This window comes from Dermacentor andersoni, chromosome 9 (assembly GCF_023375885.2).
Source record: "Dermacentor andersoni chromosome 9, qqDerAnde1_hic_scaffold, whole genome shotgun sequence".
Taxonomy (NCBI): domain Eukaryota; kingdom Metazoa; phylum Arthropoda; class Arachnida; order Ixodida; family Ixodidae; genus Dermacentor; species Dermacentor andersoni.
In genome coordinates this window covers 28,948,129-28,967,517 of record NC_092822.1, presented here as the reverse complement: position 1 = coordinate 28,967,517, position 19,389 = coordinate 28,948,129, and the positions used below count along the sequence as shown (strand labels likewise).

The 19,389-nt window shown below is 48.1% G+C and overlaps 1 protein-coding gene across 2 annotated transcripts in view; it reads right to left on the bottom strand.

Annotated features, from left to right (window-relative positions):
• LOC126527514 (complement C3-like) overlaps positions 1–19,389 on the bottom strand; it is a 154,048-nt gene that overhangs the window by 49,849 nt on the left and 84,810 nt on the right. For both annotated transcript variants that reach the window (XM_055068701.2, XM_055068702.2), the window contains 4 exons: positions 9,020–9,179; positions 8,206–8,434; positions 3,540–3,749; positions 1,292–1,391 (listed from right to left, as the gene is read on the bottom strand). In XM_055068701.2, the coding sequence (XP_054924676.1) occupies positions 1,292–1,391; positions 3,540–3,749; positions 8,206–8,434; positions 9,020–9,179 (699 nt within the window). The remainder of the gene's footprint in view (positions 1–1,291; positions 1,392–3,539; positions 3,750–8,205; positions 8,435–9,019; positions 9,180–19,389) is intronic.

The window sequence follows — 19,389 nt, the reverse complement described above, 5'->3', positions numbered from 1 at the left end:
GGTTCTGACGATGGCAGAACGGGAAAACCACTAGTGGGCCGTCCTTTGCGTGTGCTCATTGAAAAACTGGAGGCGCTCGAAATTAAACCGCGGCCCTCCACAAAGGCCTTCCCCTCAAGGCCGCCTGCGCTCCCATCACAGGGCTGAAACGCCAACCAGCCCGATTGTGGTGCAGCTTCATAAGTGAGGTTAAAACAGCGAATATATTTTAATTTTTCCACACACGAAGTCTTTCGCATCGGTTCTCATGCAGCCACGGTGAATAAAACAGCATCATTCATAGGCGTGATTGGTATCAAATGTCAATCAAAGAACACGCAGTAACTTAGCCTACACTGAAGCTCCGAGACGGCCGTAAGGCCGGGGGATCGGCGAGAATGCGAGTCTCGACGCCAGCGTCGACGATGAGCTATCACGAGGGGCATATTCGAGAAGTCATTTGAGAATATTCCTTGCCGTGCTATGAAGGTGTTGAAAAAAATAAAGCTGCTTTAAAAGTGTATTACGAAAATAACCAGGAATTAAGGTGATGATATTGCCGCGTTATCATGAGCGACGCAAGCTGAAGCTAGAATTAATGCTGCGCTGCCCTTTAGTAGACATTTTTCTAGAGCCGCTAAAGCGCTTTGAAACGACCACCTGATTATGCTGCAAGAAAAGCCAGCAGTGCGGCCGTTTTCTTCAGCCCCGCCATGGCCAGTCTGCCACACCGCCTCGCTGAGGTTAATGACCTGAGGTTTTAAATCGGTGCAGATGATATATTACAATTTGGACGACGCCCATATCACTGGCAGACCATGAGGGAATGGAGCAGGATGGTTTGTACATAATTACGTCGCCAAAGGGAGCCTTTGACCATTACCTGATAGGTCAATCTGTCTAGTGCTTGGAAACGGGATCGCTAGCAAGCGCGCTAGCTTTCTAGGCTTTCTACTCATAGACCTTCGAGTATTGGTACAAGGAATTAAGCAGAGTGGCATAACGAGACAAATAGAGCACCGCTAACACATTCGGCAGCTTCATTCAGAAGGCTGCACTCCAGTTCAGAGCACTAAGAGAGGCTCCCACGAAACCTGAGAGACCACGACCAAGATCCCGAAGAAACTCATCACGTGGCTACTCTGAATGCTCCAGGAGCAGCTGGCACCTTGGCCTGGGCCAGGATTTCCCTGGCTCCAATTTCGTCCAATTTCAAGAGGGCTCTTCATCACTGCAAACTGAGTCGGAGCGCGGTAGGAACCAGTCGAATGTAACACTACCTTCTTGCAAGCTGCTACTAAATCTCACTCACCATAGTACGTCTCTTCCAACGCCCCCGGCACTGTCCTTTTGCGAGCATTGGCCGGGTCGATAGGAACGGAGAAGACCGTCTCAACTGGCACTCCTTCGGGCTGTTGAAACAGATAAGATTCTGTTAAGCACAGCATCACCGACCACAGCTGCGCTGTGGCACAGGCTTTTGGATAACCATACTACCACCAGCGCTTTGGCCCATGTCCTCGAAGAACAGCTCGCCCGCAAGTCTATCACTCAATCTCAGGGGTCCTGTTTGGTTTGTAAAGTTTCGTACTGACAGTACATTAAAAAGTGGAGCCGCTATTGTTCAACCACATTGCGAATCGTTGGTAGTACGTAGAACTTGACATTTATTCGTTCAGAAAGCTGAATGCAGCTTATCTTTAAGTTTTTCTTTTCGTTCAGCTATGTCACCTACTATAGCCTCACAAGGCATCTCTAAAGTAGTTGAAGGCACTAGAGTTTCAGATGGTTAGCTTTAAAGCATTCATATATAACCCTATATTTTTTATTGTGATATTTTCAATTTCCATACTGAATACGTGTAACGAAAATGTATGTTGACAACGGATAGTAATTTTTGTTCGTTGTAAACAAATACGTTTGTTTGTAATGTTCTGGAAGGTTCCAGAGGGTTGAAATAATGATCGCCAAACTTGGTGTACCATTACACAAACGTTATCTTCCTTGGTCTCTATTCATTCCCTAAAGTAACATTACGGGCAAATATTACGCCAGCGTATGTGTACTAGTAAACTACAATTCCTAAAAACTCACAGAGCTTCCTTCGTGTATATCAAAGATTTATTACCAGAGAAGACTGCGACAGAAGAGGTCGCATTCCCCTAATGCATTTCAAATCACCCGCCACAAGTGAGGTGGCATGACGATGCATACGTCATCCCTGACTTTTACTCCATTTCTGAGTAAAACAGTGCTCGGGGGTCTGCGCTACGGCTTAATGCGATTGACATTATTAGGGTACTTCCCTCAGTTTCCGGGGAAGGGGGGGGGGTTGGTCTGCTGATGTCTTTAACCGTTGCTCTGCCAACTTGAAGCACTGGGTAGTCCATGAGCTAGTGGCTACAGCATCAGGCTTGAGTAACGAGGGAACCGGGCTCGAAACCAGTCGTGGAGGCAACTTGGGTCACGGGTATGTGACGTTGCATATGTGTCGTCAGTCTGTTAAGCCCCTGCCCGCCAACCTGTGTTGCTGGGTATGTGCCAGGACACATATGCCGCTTTTCAATGAACCTCGTTCACCCCAATTTAGATCACTGGGTATGTGAAAACCAGGTATGTGCCACACTACACCGATAAACCTGTTTCACGTCAACTCGGGACACTGGGTATGTGTAATTGGGTATGTTACACTCTTCATTGAACATCTTTTACGCCAATTTGTCTCACTAGCTATTTGTAACTCGGCATGCACCGCTCTTCAATGAACCTCACTGAAGCAAACTTCAGTCACTGGGATTGCTTCACGCGTATGCGCCGCTCTTCAATTACAAAAAATAAATCATTAGAATTTCTCCAGCGGTGGGCGGAGTTGAACCCAGGTCATAAATATTCCCACCGTAATACCCGCGTCATAAAAATTCCGTTTCTGACCTGACAGTACGGCGGGTAACAGGAATTTTGAACGAAACATTGTGCGCCTTCACTCTCGAGGGAGACCCATCCCAGCCAGAGAGTCAGGATTGCACCCACAAATGCTTCTATGAAAGAAAAAAAATAGTCAAGGGCAGTAAGGCATGCCTACGTGGTTGAATGCAAAAGCACTGCGACGTCTTCCCGATGACGACTCGTTTTACCAAACGTAATAGTATTGTTTTCACGTTGTCTTGTATGATTTCTAGCATCGCGTGCTTCGCACTCGTTCCCGTACTTGCCTCCTGGTGGTATGGCATTAGGGCGATTCCATTTCTTTTACTTCCTCCAATAATGAGCAGATTTGAAAAATTATTTCGTTAAAACTGACCTAGACGGCGTTGTAAGAACTTCCATCGCAAATATTGAATTGTGCAATCGGGCATGATAAGCGGTTCTTTAAAGAAAGGCATATGAAATATAGGTGACGATTACTGTTTGGGGACAAGATGTGTCCCAAGGGGCGGAAAATTTGCTTAGAATGCTTCGGACATGTGGCCCATTAATGCCATCCTGAATGAACGGATGTGATGCAGCACTGGAGTGGAATTCCAGCTCCACATCACTTTGAAATAGCATGCAGCGCTTACCACTACGTTGAGTTCTTTCTCGACGACATCTTCGCCCTGAGGACTGTGCACGTGGACCTTGATGACGAAGCGACCTTCTCTGAGTGGTACCACAGGAAAGGCGATGCTCGCCGCAGAGTTGGCGTCAACTGACACGGTTCGCCTTTCGGATCGCTCACCTTCCTGAGCACCCGCGCATATTCCTTCCACACCGTACACGTAAACATTGCCCTGTCGATGAAAAATAAGTGCATGCATGTCTTCAACCAGTGAAAATTGCATTGTACACAAGCAAATGTGTGTACACCCTTCCAATTGTTTAACAGTGTCACGCGAGTGTCGACCGTACAGCGTGTCAGTGGCCTTGTAGCGACGAGGGATGGCGGGATTGGTAAGTTTATGTGCGGTCCTGCAAGGCGAATTCTAGTTCGAATGTATCCTGCTGTGCTGTTCGCTTCAAGAATGCCCCTCACTGTTAAAAGGCCACTGACTCCCCGAGCAGTCGACGCTGTGCGATATTGTTAAAATATAGCAAAGGTGTACATGCGCATCCAAGGTAAACATTTGGCAGAGATCCATACAGTTGAAACCAGCAAATTGAAACACATATGAGCACCACTACAGCTCTCACCATATGACCCCTGAAGACATAGCTGGTTCGAACATTGGGTTTGCAGTAAATTCCTTTCGTAGTTCTGGCACTTTAGATCAACATATCTACGAATTTTGTTCTGGAGCAGTGATATGTATCAGTTCATGGCTCTTGTGAAGCTGTCTGTACGTATATTGGGACATTTCAAGCTATATCTGTCTATTGCGATTAACAGCGGTCGAACGAGGATTGTGGTTGGAAAGAATTTTCTGCAACAGGTCTCATCTCATCTTAGTGAAGGTGAAGTGTACTTGCCCTTGTCAATACGTTGGCGCCAGTAACATTTCTTGTTCGATCACTTTTAATCACTTCAAATCTCCATCTTCCTGCAAACAGTTTTCTTGTTTTGATTCTGTAATCAGATATTTTGCACTTGCAGCATTTATCAGACTAATGGTTACGCTCTTACGTTTGCAATAATGTGCAACTTTTGATAAACTTGGCTTGAGCATCATGGCATGAAAACTCTGCGATTTAGTGTAATCCCTTCTTCTTTGTAGTTACCTACCAAGGCATATAATGTCGTTAATATCGCTGTTTCTCCTCAAATGGTTTCCCAAGGCATTTCTTCTTAATACATAATCTCGATATGTGTACCCTTGTGTTCTGTACTTTTCCTTCTTTTGTGTTCACGTATTTGGCAGAGATATATTTGTATCTGAACAAGTGTTTTCATGGTAATTATCTTTTAATACTGGTGCTGCCTTATTCATATAAATTTACCACTGCAACCTTGATCATGGGTCCCATTGCAGTTTTATGACTATAAGAAGCTAGTCTGAAATACTTTTCGGGGCATATTACATGCTTTATCAGATCACAAAAGCATAGCAGCACCTGGCACCACCTGCTGGTGCCAACATTGTTCTTTTAATTATAAGTGTACTGCAGTGAAAAATTCGTTGACTATTACGATACTCCCTAACACGAAATTTAAGCGCAGCTCTACACGTGTTTTCTATCTGCGATACATTGGCCGGCGTGGACAATCTGCCTCGTTCGACACCTTGCAAACGGAACGAAGTGTGGCGCGACTGCCTCGCTAATTGGGAAATCGCGAGAGCCAGCGCGCGAGTGACGCGCTGGGCGTGATTCACAGCAGCCGCTGCAGAAGATGCGCGCTACTCTGGCGCCATCTCGTAGCCATAGTCGCCGCACTACGCTTTTTTTTTCTCGCGCTTTTATCGTATTCTCCTTCTCCGCTTTCCTCCTCGTGTCTTCCCGCGCTGCGCTCTGCATTCGCCCTTTCATTCTTCGCAGAGCTCATTCGCTTGGTTACACAGACACTCGGCGCAAGAAACGGCCGCCTAAAAGCTGAGCCCTTAAAAGCAGGACAGCTGAAGAGAAGGTACCAAGCAGCGAGGGCAAGCGCCCAGACACTTACTTGCCGAGTCATCGTTATAATTGTCACCATCAACACATTTTAGGCCCGGATTCTGAAACACTCGTTTCCTTACTAAAGATGTCTCACACGCTGTAAGGCACCTTGGTGTCAATTCTGGAACGTACCTTACTAAGGGGCACTAAGAGCCTCCTTGGTGCTTCCCCGCGCTTAAGGAGCCGGCATGCTACCTTCATGCTTCCTAACCGTGCTCCTCTACCTGGACGCATGCTTCTCCGCACGACTTTGCATGCGGCACGCCCGGCTAGGATAGGTGCTGTGCGCAGTCAAGGCCACGGTAGCTGGCCACCGTGTATTGACGCCCAGTTTGGTTCAGCGGACCGCGTTTTGTGCCATATCTTTTTACTGTAATTTTGTGAAAAGCGCGTGGCGAGAATGATGGCCTTGCCATATTTGTCCAAAGACGATTTTGTTTTTGTTTCAGGTTGTCTCACAGTTTTTTTAGTTGTTTCACTTCGCGTCGGCGCACGTGCGGCAAGCTGTTATATTTTGGGCACAGCAGTTCCCACGCTTTCGCCTTCGTTTTCAGCGACACAGCATCTGTTTTCTGGCTTTCAATCACATTGCTGTACCTGTGTAGAAGTTCCGTGAACAAGTCATTTTCTTCCTTCGTGAAATAAGCTTTGCCTGGCATGGCAAATACACACACACGCAAAACAAAGCGCACGCAGAAAAAGAAAAGCGACACCCGACCAACCAAACTCAGATGCTGCCATAGCTGCTAGAGCGAGTTTGCTTTCCTGAAATATGCATCATATTTGAACTATTCTTACGTTAATAACCAAAGAAATGAAATTTATGCACCGGTATAGTAGTACAAATGCAATTTTAACAGTCCTGGCTCTTTACCTTGGCAATTCATTACAAATATTTTGCATGTTTTGTGAGTAATCCCGAAACCAGACGCCTCTAACGTTACACTTCCTTTGGTGAGGTGCTCCTTCCGCAGAGAAGGCGAAAGGAAGCTTTTAGAATTCGCAGTGGCCTTCCGAGGGCGCCTAACGTTTAGGTAGCATGGAGGACTCCTTGCGGAAAGTAGGGAAATCGTCTCAGGTTAGGAGCATTTCAGAATCCGGCCCTTGGTTCTTTCCAAGCGATCCCGAGGCAGCGCTGTCTTTGTTCAGACAATTCTATCGCATGCCTGCCATACACTATACATAACATCAAAATCATGGAGAGAATTTAAAAAATTGCTGTTCGTTTTATTTATTCTAAGTTTAAGCACACCGCTTCCCTTACACATTCAATGGTGGCAAACGACATTCCCTTCCTCAAAACACGGAGGCAGGTGCTTCGCTTGAACTTCCTACAGCAAGTAATTAATCGTGAATTATCCTTAGAACCTTCGGTATACGTGACCCCTTTCTCCACAAGGCGTACACGTCATGATCGCACATATGCATTAACGCCTCATTTCGCCAGCACAAATATATACAAATTTTCTTTCTTCCCCAGAACAGTGTTCGAGTGGAACTCCCGACCGGTGATGTATTAAAACCTTCCTAGTGAAGTGATAACTCATATGTCCTCTGTTATGCATATTTATTTGTGTTTATTGTATAGTATTTATATTTCTATATTTGCATTTTCTTTTTTTGCTTGCCTTGTTTCCAGTTTGCCTTGTACGCTTGAGTACTCTTCCTGCAAAGGACCAATGTGTGGTCTGCAGTATGTTATAAATAAAAAAAATCCTAATCTCATGACAACCCGTGATTCTCTGTCATCCTCTACTACGCGTCTCTTCGTTCGGTAGCGATTCTGTAGCTCTACAAGACTACCGTTATCTGACTCAAGCTTTAGACGATTCCTTCTCGTCAACTTAATCTGCTAGAATACCAGCTGTACGCTCTCGACTCTAAACCCCGCAGATACCTTTCCGAGTCCTAATGTCACATGCCTGTGTTCACCTTACCATCACTTTTCTCTCAAGCTTATTTGCTGCCACACAAGTTTTTGGCCAGTGTCCTGACACTGACAGAGTGCGATGATATATATTTTTATGTTCAAGTACGTCAATTAAATCCCCGCTCTTAGGTACAATGTGACTAACACTTGATGGCTGCATGGAATAAAATTAAGGAAAACATAACTTTCTTTGTTCAGTTTCGTAGGCAAAATTTACTTGGGGAGAGGCACTAGGTAAAAATTGTTCTGTTACCTGATAAAAAGTTATTCTGAACTTTTTTGGGAACCTAAGCGGTAGCCGATGCCGCCATGCCCGATTACTTGAACATACCACTTGCTTAAATAATTTAATCAAACAGACAAACTATACCCAGTCACGGCGAACAATTCGCAATGAATGGGTAGTTGTGCCGTTCCTACAAAATTGGGAATAAATTTCCCTCATTCATTCATTCATTCATTCATTCATTCATTCATTCATTCATTCATTCATTCATTCAATCATTCCTGCTGCTAGACAAGAGAATGCAACTTCGATTCTTGGCCACAGCGGCCGCACTCGTGGGGATAAATGCAATAAATTTCCTTGGCAGTCGAAATCATTGCAGATAGCCCCCTCTCTATCAGCCCACACTCGCCTCACTTGCTTACGATACATCCAACAGCCCGTGTGCTGCTTTGAAGAGCTAAGTCACACTAATTCAATTCGGCGACGACATAGAACTCACTCGGATTGTTTCGTTGCCGTAGTTGTAGACAGTCGCGAGCACTTCGATTTGCTCATTGCGCACCACTTTGTAAGGCAACGCCACCTGCAGGAAGACCGGCTGGAAGACGCCCACCTCCCTTGGTTCGGGAACGCACACACCGCCAGAGGGCGACACGCTCACTGCCTGCACCGACCACGTGGTGATGCTGTGAGGAAGGCTCACCACGATGTCTGCCACGCCCTTCGGACTGCACCGAGAGTAGAGCGTACAAGAGTAGCCGAAAGAGAGAATTCAGGGCTGCGCTAGAGGGAGCGAATTAATGCTGAAGGTAAAGCCAGACTATTTTACACAGACTTACAAAACAGAAAAAAAGTTGCAAGACTGCTGCAAGTGTTTACGCGAATGTTTAAGCATTAGTTTAAGCGTTAGCTCTAGTGCAGGCTAGGTGTTCTCACTCCCGATCTCGAGAATAGTGAATCGCTTGAGGGCCTGAAGATCCTTCTTTCTCTATGACATGTCAGTGTAATGGATGTCTTATGGCATTCTAGTTTTAAAGTGCTACGCTCCTCTGCAATGCTCCAATGCTCATCTTTCACATACACTGTCAAAGAAGGACGATGACCGTGTCAAAGGCCTCATAATGGGGTGTCAGGAGCACCTGCTCCTGACACCATGATGTAAAACATTATCTCGTTAAGGAGACGCTAGGGCAAATGCTCACGTCGCCAAGGCATGACCATAAAAGACAAGGCATGACCACGACCCTGCAAGATTGTCACGATTAACAAAATGAGCGATAAATTAACAAAACTGATGCCGACCGTGGACCTACCCAATGATTTGTTCATCGAAAAGCCACGTTTCCCGGAAATCCTTGCGGATTGGAGAAGCCAGAGGCAGCACATCGTCATCTTCATCTACCTCGTCAAAGGAAGGCGTCGGCTTGATGCGACTTTCGATGCCCGGGTTAAGAAGCGCAGAGTCGTCCTCTCCTGCATGAGCACATAAACCAGTTCAGCTTTCCCGATCATGCATGCGTTGTGTATGCGCATGTCTGTGTATGTCTATGTGTCTGTGTACTTGTTTGTTTGTTCGTGTGCGTGCGTGTAAGCAAACGAAAGGGAAGGAGGGCATGTGCGTTTATATTGCAGGTAAATTACAATCAGAGCAGTTTGCAGCTGCAAAAGGGTAGGTTTGCAGCAGGAAAGTAACGTTTTACAGGGACTATATGCACCAGCTAATTTCTCGCAAGAAAATTGATGTCCAGTAAAGTGACATAGGACAGCGTTAGAACGATCAGTTGTTTGTTTCAAGGTCCTTTTTCACTACAATTCATTAGTACAATCTACATAAGTGCATAGAAAAACAACATTAACATCAAAATATACCATCAGTTGTCAATATTTCTTCAAGTTGGTTTTCTACTATCTCAACTTCAATGCGAGCATATATATATATATATATATATATATATATATATATATATATATATATATATATATATATATATATATATGAGATGCTTTTTTGTTATGTCATTTTACGTACATAGCGGCCATGCACGTCTAGAAGAGGGCTGAGCGAAACAAGCTAAATGCCATGATAAGGAGGGGGATCAAGAGCGCACTAGGACTACCCAACTACACACGCACCGACCGACTCCTGCAGTTGGGTATTTATAATACCTTGGAAGAAAGTGCAGAAGCACAAGAAAGCGCACAGATTTTCAAGACTCTCCGGCACCAGGGCGGGCAGACGACTCCTAACAGAGATGGGCCTCCGCCCGGGCGCGGTCGAAGACGCCTACCAGGGCCTTCCGAAAGAGCACAAAGACAACATCTTCATAGCCCCCGCCCCGCGCAATATGCATCCCCAGCGCAACGTAGAAAGAAGGAAGGCCAGGGCGGTGGCTCTCCTATGCCGCGCAACAAAACTCCCTGGCGGCAGATGCTTCGTTGACGCGGCCCAGTATGGCAACAGCAACAATTTCACGGTAGTGTCGATCAACCACAGGGGTTCGACCATTTAACGCTGCTTCGGTACAAAGCACATAGCATGCGGCCGAGCAAGTGGCCATTGCCTTGGCCCTCCTGGACGACAAACATTCTAATATATTCAGCGACTCCAAGGCCGCCATCCGTGCCTTCAGTGTTGGCGCTGTGTGTAAAGAAGCCTGTCGCATCCTCAACGGCAAAAGCATCGCCATCCACACTCTCATGTGGTTTCTCGCTGACATGGGATCCATCATGGAAGGCCCCACAAACCTCAATGAGCTGGCCCCCTCCAAGGCACGAGGTCTCGCTTTCCGCGACCATGGACACTACCCTGCCAGCCCACAGTGGTGGAGAACAGAGATCAACCGACCACATACAATGAAATTACACAGCACTTTTATCTCAGCAGGAGAGACTTACCCCTTCCGCACAAGAAGTTAGAGGGCAGGCATTGACCCTCAGATTATTGAATACAGGCTCGTATCCCAGCCCGGCTTTATTTCACAAGCTTTATCCCAACACTTATGCCAGTAGTTCTTGCAGGCACTCCATCCATCCACTGCATCTATCCATCCAACCGGGTATCTGCCTTTACGAAAAAGTTACTATACTACATTGCAGCGCTACCACCGCAAATATTGTGAAGGCTTATGGACAAGCGAGCCATCCTGTTTAAAAGTTAATGTAGCCTATTATTGTTATAAGTCTGCAAAGAAACCTCACCTAAGCATGCTTCAGCCACTTTTATTGGACAACGATGTTCTCTTGATCCAAGCCGTCGACAACCTTGGCTCCTTCGCTTCGCCACGTCATTCAGACGCAAGTAGCCGCGGCGCTTCCATCTGCCCCTCCTCCGCAGCCTGCAGCCTGACCGCGAACGTACACTGACGTTGTCGCCCGGCCTTACGCTCCTCCGGCTCCTGATGCCTACCGGGCCACTGGCACCTTCCATGTGCCGCCGCCACCTTCACACCCGATTGTCGTCCCTTACTCGGCCGCTGGAGCCCCTGTCGTCAACCCGTGGCGTACATCTGACAATCAGCCAATATGCTATTTCTGCCATTTTCCGGGCCACGTAGCACGATTCTGCTGCCGTCGCAACCACCATTTACCTGACAGTGGGGGCGCCTCAAGCTACAGGCCTGCTCGACTTCCGCGTCAGGACCCATCTAGCCTTCTTCCAGACTCATCTTACAGTCGCCTCCCTTTTGATGCACGCCGGTCACCTTCCCCACGTCGCCGATCCATTTCCCCGATGGTTCGCCGACCCAGCCCGGCCCGAGAGGAAAACTAACAGTCACAGTTCCAGAGGCAAGAACTGCGTTTACGTCGAACATTTCAAGGCCTCATTCTGCCCCGGCGAACGAAATTAAACTGTCCGTAGATAGCGTCACCTTACACGGACTTTTCGACACCGGAGCCGCAGTTTCTATTATTAGTGAGAAGCTTTGCCGCGATTTGAACAAAGTAACCATTCCCCTTACCTCTCTTTCTCTGCGTACGGCAAACTCGCATCGCATTCAGCCTTCAGCGTCGTGCACAGCCCGGGTTGTCATTCAAGGCGTTATTTATGTTATAGAATTTGTCGTCCTATCTCGTTCCTCACGACTTTATTCTTGGATGGAATTCTTAGACGTTATTCTTGGATGGATCTGTCAATCAAGCTCTTATCGACTGCGCTCGTGCCGAACTTACGATATCAGTGCCGTGCTTCGACCCTGACGACCATTCTTCTCCAAAAGTTGTTGCAGCCTCCGACATCGATATCGCACCTTTCTCCGCCACTCTGGTTCCTGTGTCATGCAACTCTGCTGCGAACTCATCTGTTCTGTTTACACCATCGGCCACTTGTGCGCGCCGCCAGAACTTTCTGCTTCCGTTTGCTGTCGTCACTTTTTGCGACGGTTCTGCTGCCCTTTACGTGTGCAATCTGTTCGCCTGCCCATCATCCCACTCCGCGGTAAGTGCCCGGGTACCACTGAAGCTTTCGATAGCGTTCTCCCAGCGACCATGTTTGGTGATACGGCATGACTTCCGATTTGTTCCGTCACTACTCCCACCGCGGCTGATGCCACCGTAGACATCTTCGCTCGTGCCGTCAACGCAGAACTCACGCCTGCGCCGCACACAGAAATCGTCAAGCTCCTCCAATGTTTTCGTTCATTTGACATTGACCAACCATCCTCGTGCCTAGTGTGCGCAGTTGTTCACCGTATCGACACCGGTCAACAAACACCATTGCGCCAGTGTCCGTATCATGTGTCGGCTGCTGAACGCCGTATCGACCAGCATGTTGACAACATGCAGGAGCGTGGCATCATCCAGCCCTCTAACAGTGCCAGGGCATCTCCGGTTGTCCTCTTTAAAAAAAAATGGCTCCATTCAGTTCTGCGTCGACTATCACCGCCTTAACCGAATAACACGCAAAGATGTCTATCCTCTGCCGCGCATCGACGATGCCTTGGACTGTCTGCAGGGAGCGGAATTCTTTTCCTCGCTGGATATGCACTCCGGGTACTGGCAAGTGCCAATGGCAGAGGCCGATCATCAAAAGACAGCCTTCATAACGCCTGATGGGCTATATGAATTTACTGTCATGCCGTTGGGCCTCTGCAACGTGCCTGCCACTTTCGAGTGAAAGATGGACACCATTCTTCGAGGGCTGAAGTGCAAAACGTGTCTCTGTTATTTAGATGACATGGTTTTTTTCAACCGACTTTGTGTCGCACCTCATCCGCCTCGAGCAAGTACTTGCGTGCCTCTCCACTGCAGGACTGCAATTAATTTGAAGAAATGCCACTTCGGCACTCGTACGCTTACTATTCTCGGCCATGTAGTTTCAAAAGACGGTATCCTCCCGGACCCAACAAAACTTAGCACCGTATCCGAGTTCCCTAAACCAACTACCATGAAAGAGCTTCGCAGCTTCATCGGCCTGTGCTCAAATTTCCGACGCTTCGTCCGTAACTTTGCCTCCATCATTGGCCCCTTGACGCAGCTTCTCACCGGCAGTTCTGACCTATCAGCCTGGTCCCTGGCGTGTGACGACGCATTCTAAGAACTGCGACGCGTTCTCACCTCGCCTCCAGTACTGCGACACTTCGATCCCTCTGCTCCAACTGAGATTCATACGGACGCTAGTGGTGTCGAGCTCGGCGCTGTTCTTGCGCAACGCAAGGATGGCTTCGAAGAGTACGTCGTCGCGTATGCCAACCGCATCCTTACCAAAGCCGAGGCGAACTACTCAGTTACTGAGAAGGAATGTCTGGCCATCATTTGGGCTATCAGCAAGTTGCGTCCTTGTGTGTACGGGCACCCATTTGACATCGTGACCGACCATCATGCCCTCTGCTGGTTATCTTCACTAAAAGATCCAACTGGTCCGCTTGCCCGTTGGGCATTGCACCTACAAGAGTACGACATCCACATTGTTTATCGCTCAGGCCGAAAGCATTCAGACGCAGACGCTCTATCCCGGTCACCCCTGCCCTCTGGTCCTGTCCACTCGTCTATTTCCACCTGCGGTGCCTTCGCCCTCAACATTTCCGACATGCCATCAGAGCAGCGCAAAGACCCATGGATCTCTTCGCTTATTGACTTCCTGTCTAGCCAGTCGCCAGCATCGATCTCTCGGACGCTTCGTCGCCAACGCACTTCATCATTCAGGATAACCTGCAGTTCCGCCACAACTACAATTCGTGCGGCCGCAAGTGGCTGCTTGTTATACCCCGACACCTCCGCTCCGACATCTGCGCCACGTTCCACGACCCACAATGCGGCCACCCTGGTGTATTAAAGACATACTCTCGCCTCCAGCTTCGGTTCTACTGGCGCGGTATGTACCATTTCGTTCGCCAGTACGTCTGGTCATGCCACATATGCGAACGACGCAAGACGCCACCTCAACATGCCACCGGCCCGTTGCAACCTTTAACATGCCCCGCGCGTGCGTTCGACCGCGTCGGCATTGACCTGTACGGTCCGCTTCCCAACACTACAAGCATCAACCGCTGGGTTATTGTTGCTATCGACCACTTCACGAGGTACGCTGAAACTTCAGCCCCAGCATCTGCCACAGCAAAAGAGGTCGCCAGTTTTATCCTTCAAAAGCTGATTTTACGCCATGGAGCACCTCGAGAACTACTGAACAACCGCGGTCGCGTTTTCCTCTCAGATGTCATTTCAGTAGTACTAAAGGAGTGTTGCACCATTCACCGCACTACCACGGCATATCATCCTCAAACTAATGGGATGACAGAACGTTTCACCGCACCCTTGGTGACATGATGGCCATGTATGCTTCATCTGACCACTCGAATTGGGATCGCATTCTACCTGTCGTCACCTACGCTTACAATACCGCCACACAAAGCACCACTGGGTTCTCCCCTTTCTTTCTCCTTTACGGACACGAACCTTCATGCACTATGGACACGATTCTACCTTACCGGCCAGATGCTTCGGAGTGGACGACTGTTTCTAGAGCGGCTGCTTACACCGAAGAATATCGCCAGCTCGCTCGTTCGTTCACATCCCAGGACCAGTAGTGCCAAAAGCTTCGCCAAGATTCATCCACTAAGGCTACGTGGTTTGCGCCTGGCTCGCTGGTCTGGTTGTGGGTGCCCTCTACTCCTCCAGGCCTTTCCTCCAAGCTGCTCCCCAAGTACCACGGTCCTTATCAGGTACTGAAACAAACATCCGCGGTCAACTACCTCATCGAGCCAATCGAAACGCCTTCCGACAAGCGTCATCGGGGCCAGGAAATTGTCCACGTCTTCCGGCTCAAGCAGTGCCATGACCCCCCCTGTGTTCTCCTGTCCTTAGATCGCCAGGATGGCAACTCTTTTGGTGGGGAGTGATTGTACTGAAGGCATCGGGCAGTGGGCATAGTGCTGGTGTGCTGGTGCAAAAGACGACGACGAGAAGTGCTGGCTTCCTCGTTACGATATAGCGCCGACCTGTTTAAGCCTAACGCTACAACCTAAACTAGTGACCCATCTGCTAGGCAAACACCCCCGTTGCAATGTGTATGTATGTGTATATATATATATATATATATATATATATATATATATATATATAATGAACTTGAGTGGTGCTACAAGGTAAACAGAACAAGTATTTAATTTCGACAGTTTCGATCGGTGGACTGATCTTCATCAGGGTTTACAAAAAAATGGCAGTTCGGCCTTGGTAGTGAAGACACCAGACCGGGTGCCCGGTCGTTCTCAGATGATGAAAAATTTTACTTATCCCTCTTTAAAGGGAAAGGAGCAATGGAATAGAGGGTGGGGGGAGGAACTACTTGAAGTAGGCCTCCTTTATCCTCTCAGCCCAGTCCAGGATGGCCTCCTGAAGATCAGGCCTGGAGCTGCGCAAGGCAGCCTCCCACTGCTCCTCACTAGATATTAATTGCTTGAGGAAAGGGGGAAGGGGGTGCTTAGGGCACCCCCACATGATGTGGTTTAAGTCTGCTTTGGGAGAGATACAGAATTTCCAAGAGGGAGAAAGGTAAACGGCGGGATGAATGCGGTGGAGGAGGTAAGGGGATGGAAAGGTGCGAGTCTGCAGCTGTGGCCACAGAATTTCACACCTACGCGGGGATTTGCCCATGAGTGGAGGAAAGGTTAAGCGGTCTAATCGGTAGTGTGTTCAGATGTCGTGGTTAGTAATCAGTCGATCCCGCGCTGTAAACGGCACCTCCTCCGTGGCGAGGTCTGACACATCTGATGCCCGAGCCCGGACTGTAAATCCTCGGGCACTGGCATGAGCCGCCTCGTTTCCAGCAAGGCCCGCATGCGCGGGAGTCCAGATTAATGCCACAGTGTGATGGAAAGGATGGGCCAAGAGGAGAGAAGGGGCTGGCCTAGAGACCCTACCCGCTCCGAAGTTATGTATGGCTGCTTTGGAGTTGCTAACTATAACTGATGAATTTGGGATTGTGAGAGCCAGGGCTATGGCCGCTTCCTCTGCCTCCTCCGAGGAAGAGCCAGGAATGGAGGCGGCCGCAGCGACATGGCTGTGAGAGTTAATGACTGATATTGCGTAATGATTTCTGTTCCAATATTCGGCGGCATCAACATAAAGCACGTCTTTAGAGGTGGAGAATTGTTTTTGGAGAGCCTTTGCTCGCTGCCTCCTGCGCTGTTTGTGATACACAGGGTGCAAGTTTTTAGGAAGTGGGGGGATGCAGAGGTTTTCGTGTATGTGATATGGAATGGTGTATTTAGTCTTGATGATGGGTGCCGGAGTGATAGAAAGAGTTTGTAGAATGTGTCGACCTGTTGCGGTGTTAGAAAGTCTGCTATATTGGGATGTGAGGTGGGCTTCTGTGAGTTCAGTAAGTGTGTTGAAAGTTCCAGTAAGCATTAGCCTTTGAGTGGAGGTACCTATGGGGACCCCCAGAGCGAATTTATATATTTTGCGTAAAAGAGTGCCGATCTTATCTGATTCTGATTTAAGGAAATGTAGATATGGTGTTGCGAATGTAATCTTACTGATAACGAAGGCCTGAATCAAGCGAAGTTCGGCCTCCTTTAGTCCGCCAAGTTTATTGGAGACTCGCCCTAGAAGGCGCAGGGTGTGATCGACAGTGGTGTGGAGTGTATGTAGGGTATGTGTTGAGCCGGTTGCTTTGAATGTGTAAACCGAGCACCCGGAGCCTGTCCACTCTAGTAACGGGGATGTGGTTTAGGATGACCTGTATACTAGACCTGTGTTTTACGGCCCCCCGGTGGGATGGCAGAAGTAGTAGCTCGGATTTTTGAGGGGAGCATGTGAGATTCATAGACCCTGCATGAGCCACGACGGCGTCTGCTGCGGCCTGTAGAGTGTCTTGAATCTCTCCATCGGAGCCGCCAGTCGTCCAAAGAGTGATGTCATCGGCGTATAGTGAAAACTTCAGATCGGGAATAGACCGCAATGCTTGCGCCATCAGCATCATAGAAAGATTAAAAAGAAAAGGGGACAGCACTGAGCCTTGGGGCGTGCCGTAGCTACCTAAAGCGTATGAAAGGGATTGCTCTGTGCCTATGTGTATCGTTGCGGTACGGTTGGATAAGAAGGTACATATGTAGTCATATGTCTTTCCGCCAACCCCAATGAGATTAAGCTCTCGGAGGATGGCGGAATGTGAAACGTTATTGAAGGCTCCGTGGAGGTCCAGACTGAGAATTGCTTGCGTATCTAGACTGCTATTGGGTGTAATGATATCATGCTTCATTCGAAGCACGATATCTTGGCATGAGAGAGATTTTCGAAAACCTACCATTTCTGATGGATAAAGATTGTTGTCCTCCATGTATTTACTGAGTCGGTTGAGGATGACGTGTTCAAGTGTTTTACCTAGACAATAGGTTAGTGATATAGGCCTGAGATTAGAAGTGTTGAGTGGTTTGTTTGGCTTTGGGATAAAAATTACCCTGGCATCTTTCCACGAACTAGGGAGGGTGCCAGTGTCAAAACAGTGATTGAAATACGCCGCGATGGCTGTGACAGAGTTGTCGTCTAGATTGCGGAGTATTTTATTGTTAATAAGGTCGGGGCCTGGTTCTGACATTGTGCGCAGGGTGGCGAGGGCATGGCGAACCTCTGCTTCCGTGTTAGCGGCGCTAAGTAGCTCGTTGGGTTCGCCAGTATATTTTGGCATGTCATACTTCTGAGCGGGAGGCAGATATCTATGGTGGAGGTCGTCGAAGAATCCGTTGAGATTGTTTTTGTGTGCATGTAGCAGTTTGTTTATGCTATGGTTGTGGTGTGTGCGCGATGTGGTAGGGTCTAATAAGTGTCTCAAGAATTGCCATGTCCGCTTGTTATCGAGGTTGTCATGCATGCTTTCGCATGCCTGGCCCCACTGCTGGCAGGCCAGTTGTGTGGCATACTCCTGGATCTGGAGGTCTAATTTGGCAATTCTGAGTCTTAGTTTTCGGTTGAACCGCTGCCTCTTCCACCGATTGAGAAGAGACTGTTTGGCTTCCCACATGTGTAGAAGCTTGGAATCAACTCTAGTGAGAGCGGTTTCGGGGGGCAGAGTGGTAGTGTGCGTCTGGGCATCTGAGTGTAGTTGCTGAACCCATTCTGAAATGTCTTGAATGTTCGTGGGAGCTGATTTTTGGCGAGCCTCTCGAAAATTGTCCCACTTGGTAAGGCTAATGCGTTTGGGTGCAAATGGTTTGTGTTTGAATTGTAGTGTGATGGTAATGATGTAATGGTCGCTACCGAGGTTAACTTGTGAGTTGTGCCATGTGACGTGTTGGATTCTGTATGTAAGCGTTAGATCGGGGGAGGTATCCTTAGCTACGCTATTGCCTAGCCTGGTTGGTGCATCGATGTCGTTATGTAATGTGAGTCTGTGTTCTTGTATGTGGATTCATAGGGCTCTGCCCGTAGTAGTAGAAACAGAGTGACCCCACAAATGGTTGGGTGTGTTGAAATCTCCAAGAATTAGGAGGGGGTGGTGGGTGGCAGCGGCAATAGCTTGAGCGAAAATGGAGTCAAAGCGGTGATGTTTGCCTTGTGGACGACTATAGATATTGAGAATGTAAAGGCCAGATGCATTATTTTTGCGAGGAATAATTTCAAGAAAATCGTGCTCTATATCGACGCTGTCGAATTGGGAGTGATTGGCAGTGAGGTTTTTTTGCATAAGAATTGCCGTATCGGGCCGGGACACCTTATTGTTCTGATAGACATAATAACCTGGGAAGCTGATTAGTCTGTGAATTTCCTGAAGCGCAATGACAGCCGGGAGATTAGAAGAGGAGGCTAGAAACTGCTGGAGGTGTGCTTTCTTTTTTCTAAACCCCCTACAGTTCCACTGCCACACTTCAAACTCGGAGCGTGTCGGGTTGTCGGCCATTGTTAAGCAGAGCTGGTGGGGAGGCGGATCAAGCAGGTGCAACTATGTTAGGATGATTCGCGGTGACTCCAGCTATCCAACTTGTAGTTTGTTGGATGTGTGCTTGTACGAATTCAATAAATTTATCGAGCTTTTCATTCCTGGCTGTGTAAGCTGTATTGATTTTTTCAATTGCAGTGAGTATATTATGGAATTTAGTCTCCAAAGCGGTTAGCCTGTCGTTATAATTTAAGATTGTCTCGTCCAGGGTGTCTTCTGATCGCGGAGTGCTCGGAGTTTTGCGTTTGCTGGGGGGAGGGTGAAGCGGTTCCCGTTCAGTGGAGGGGCTAGTGTCCATGGGGCGGTGTGAAG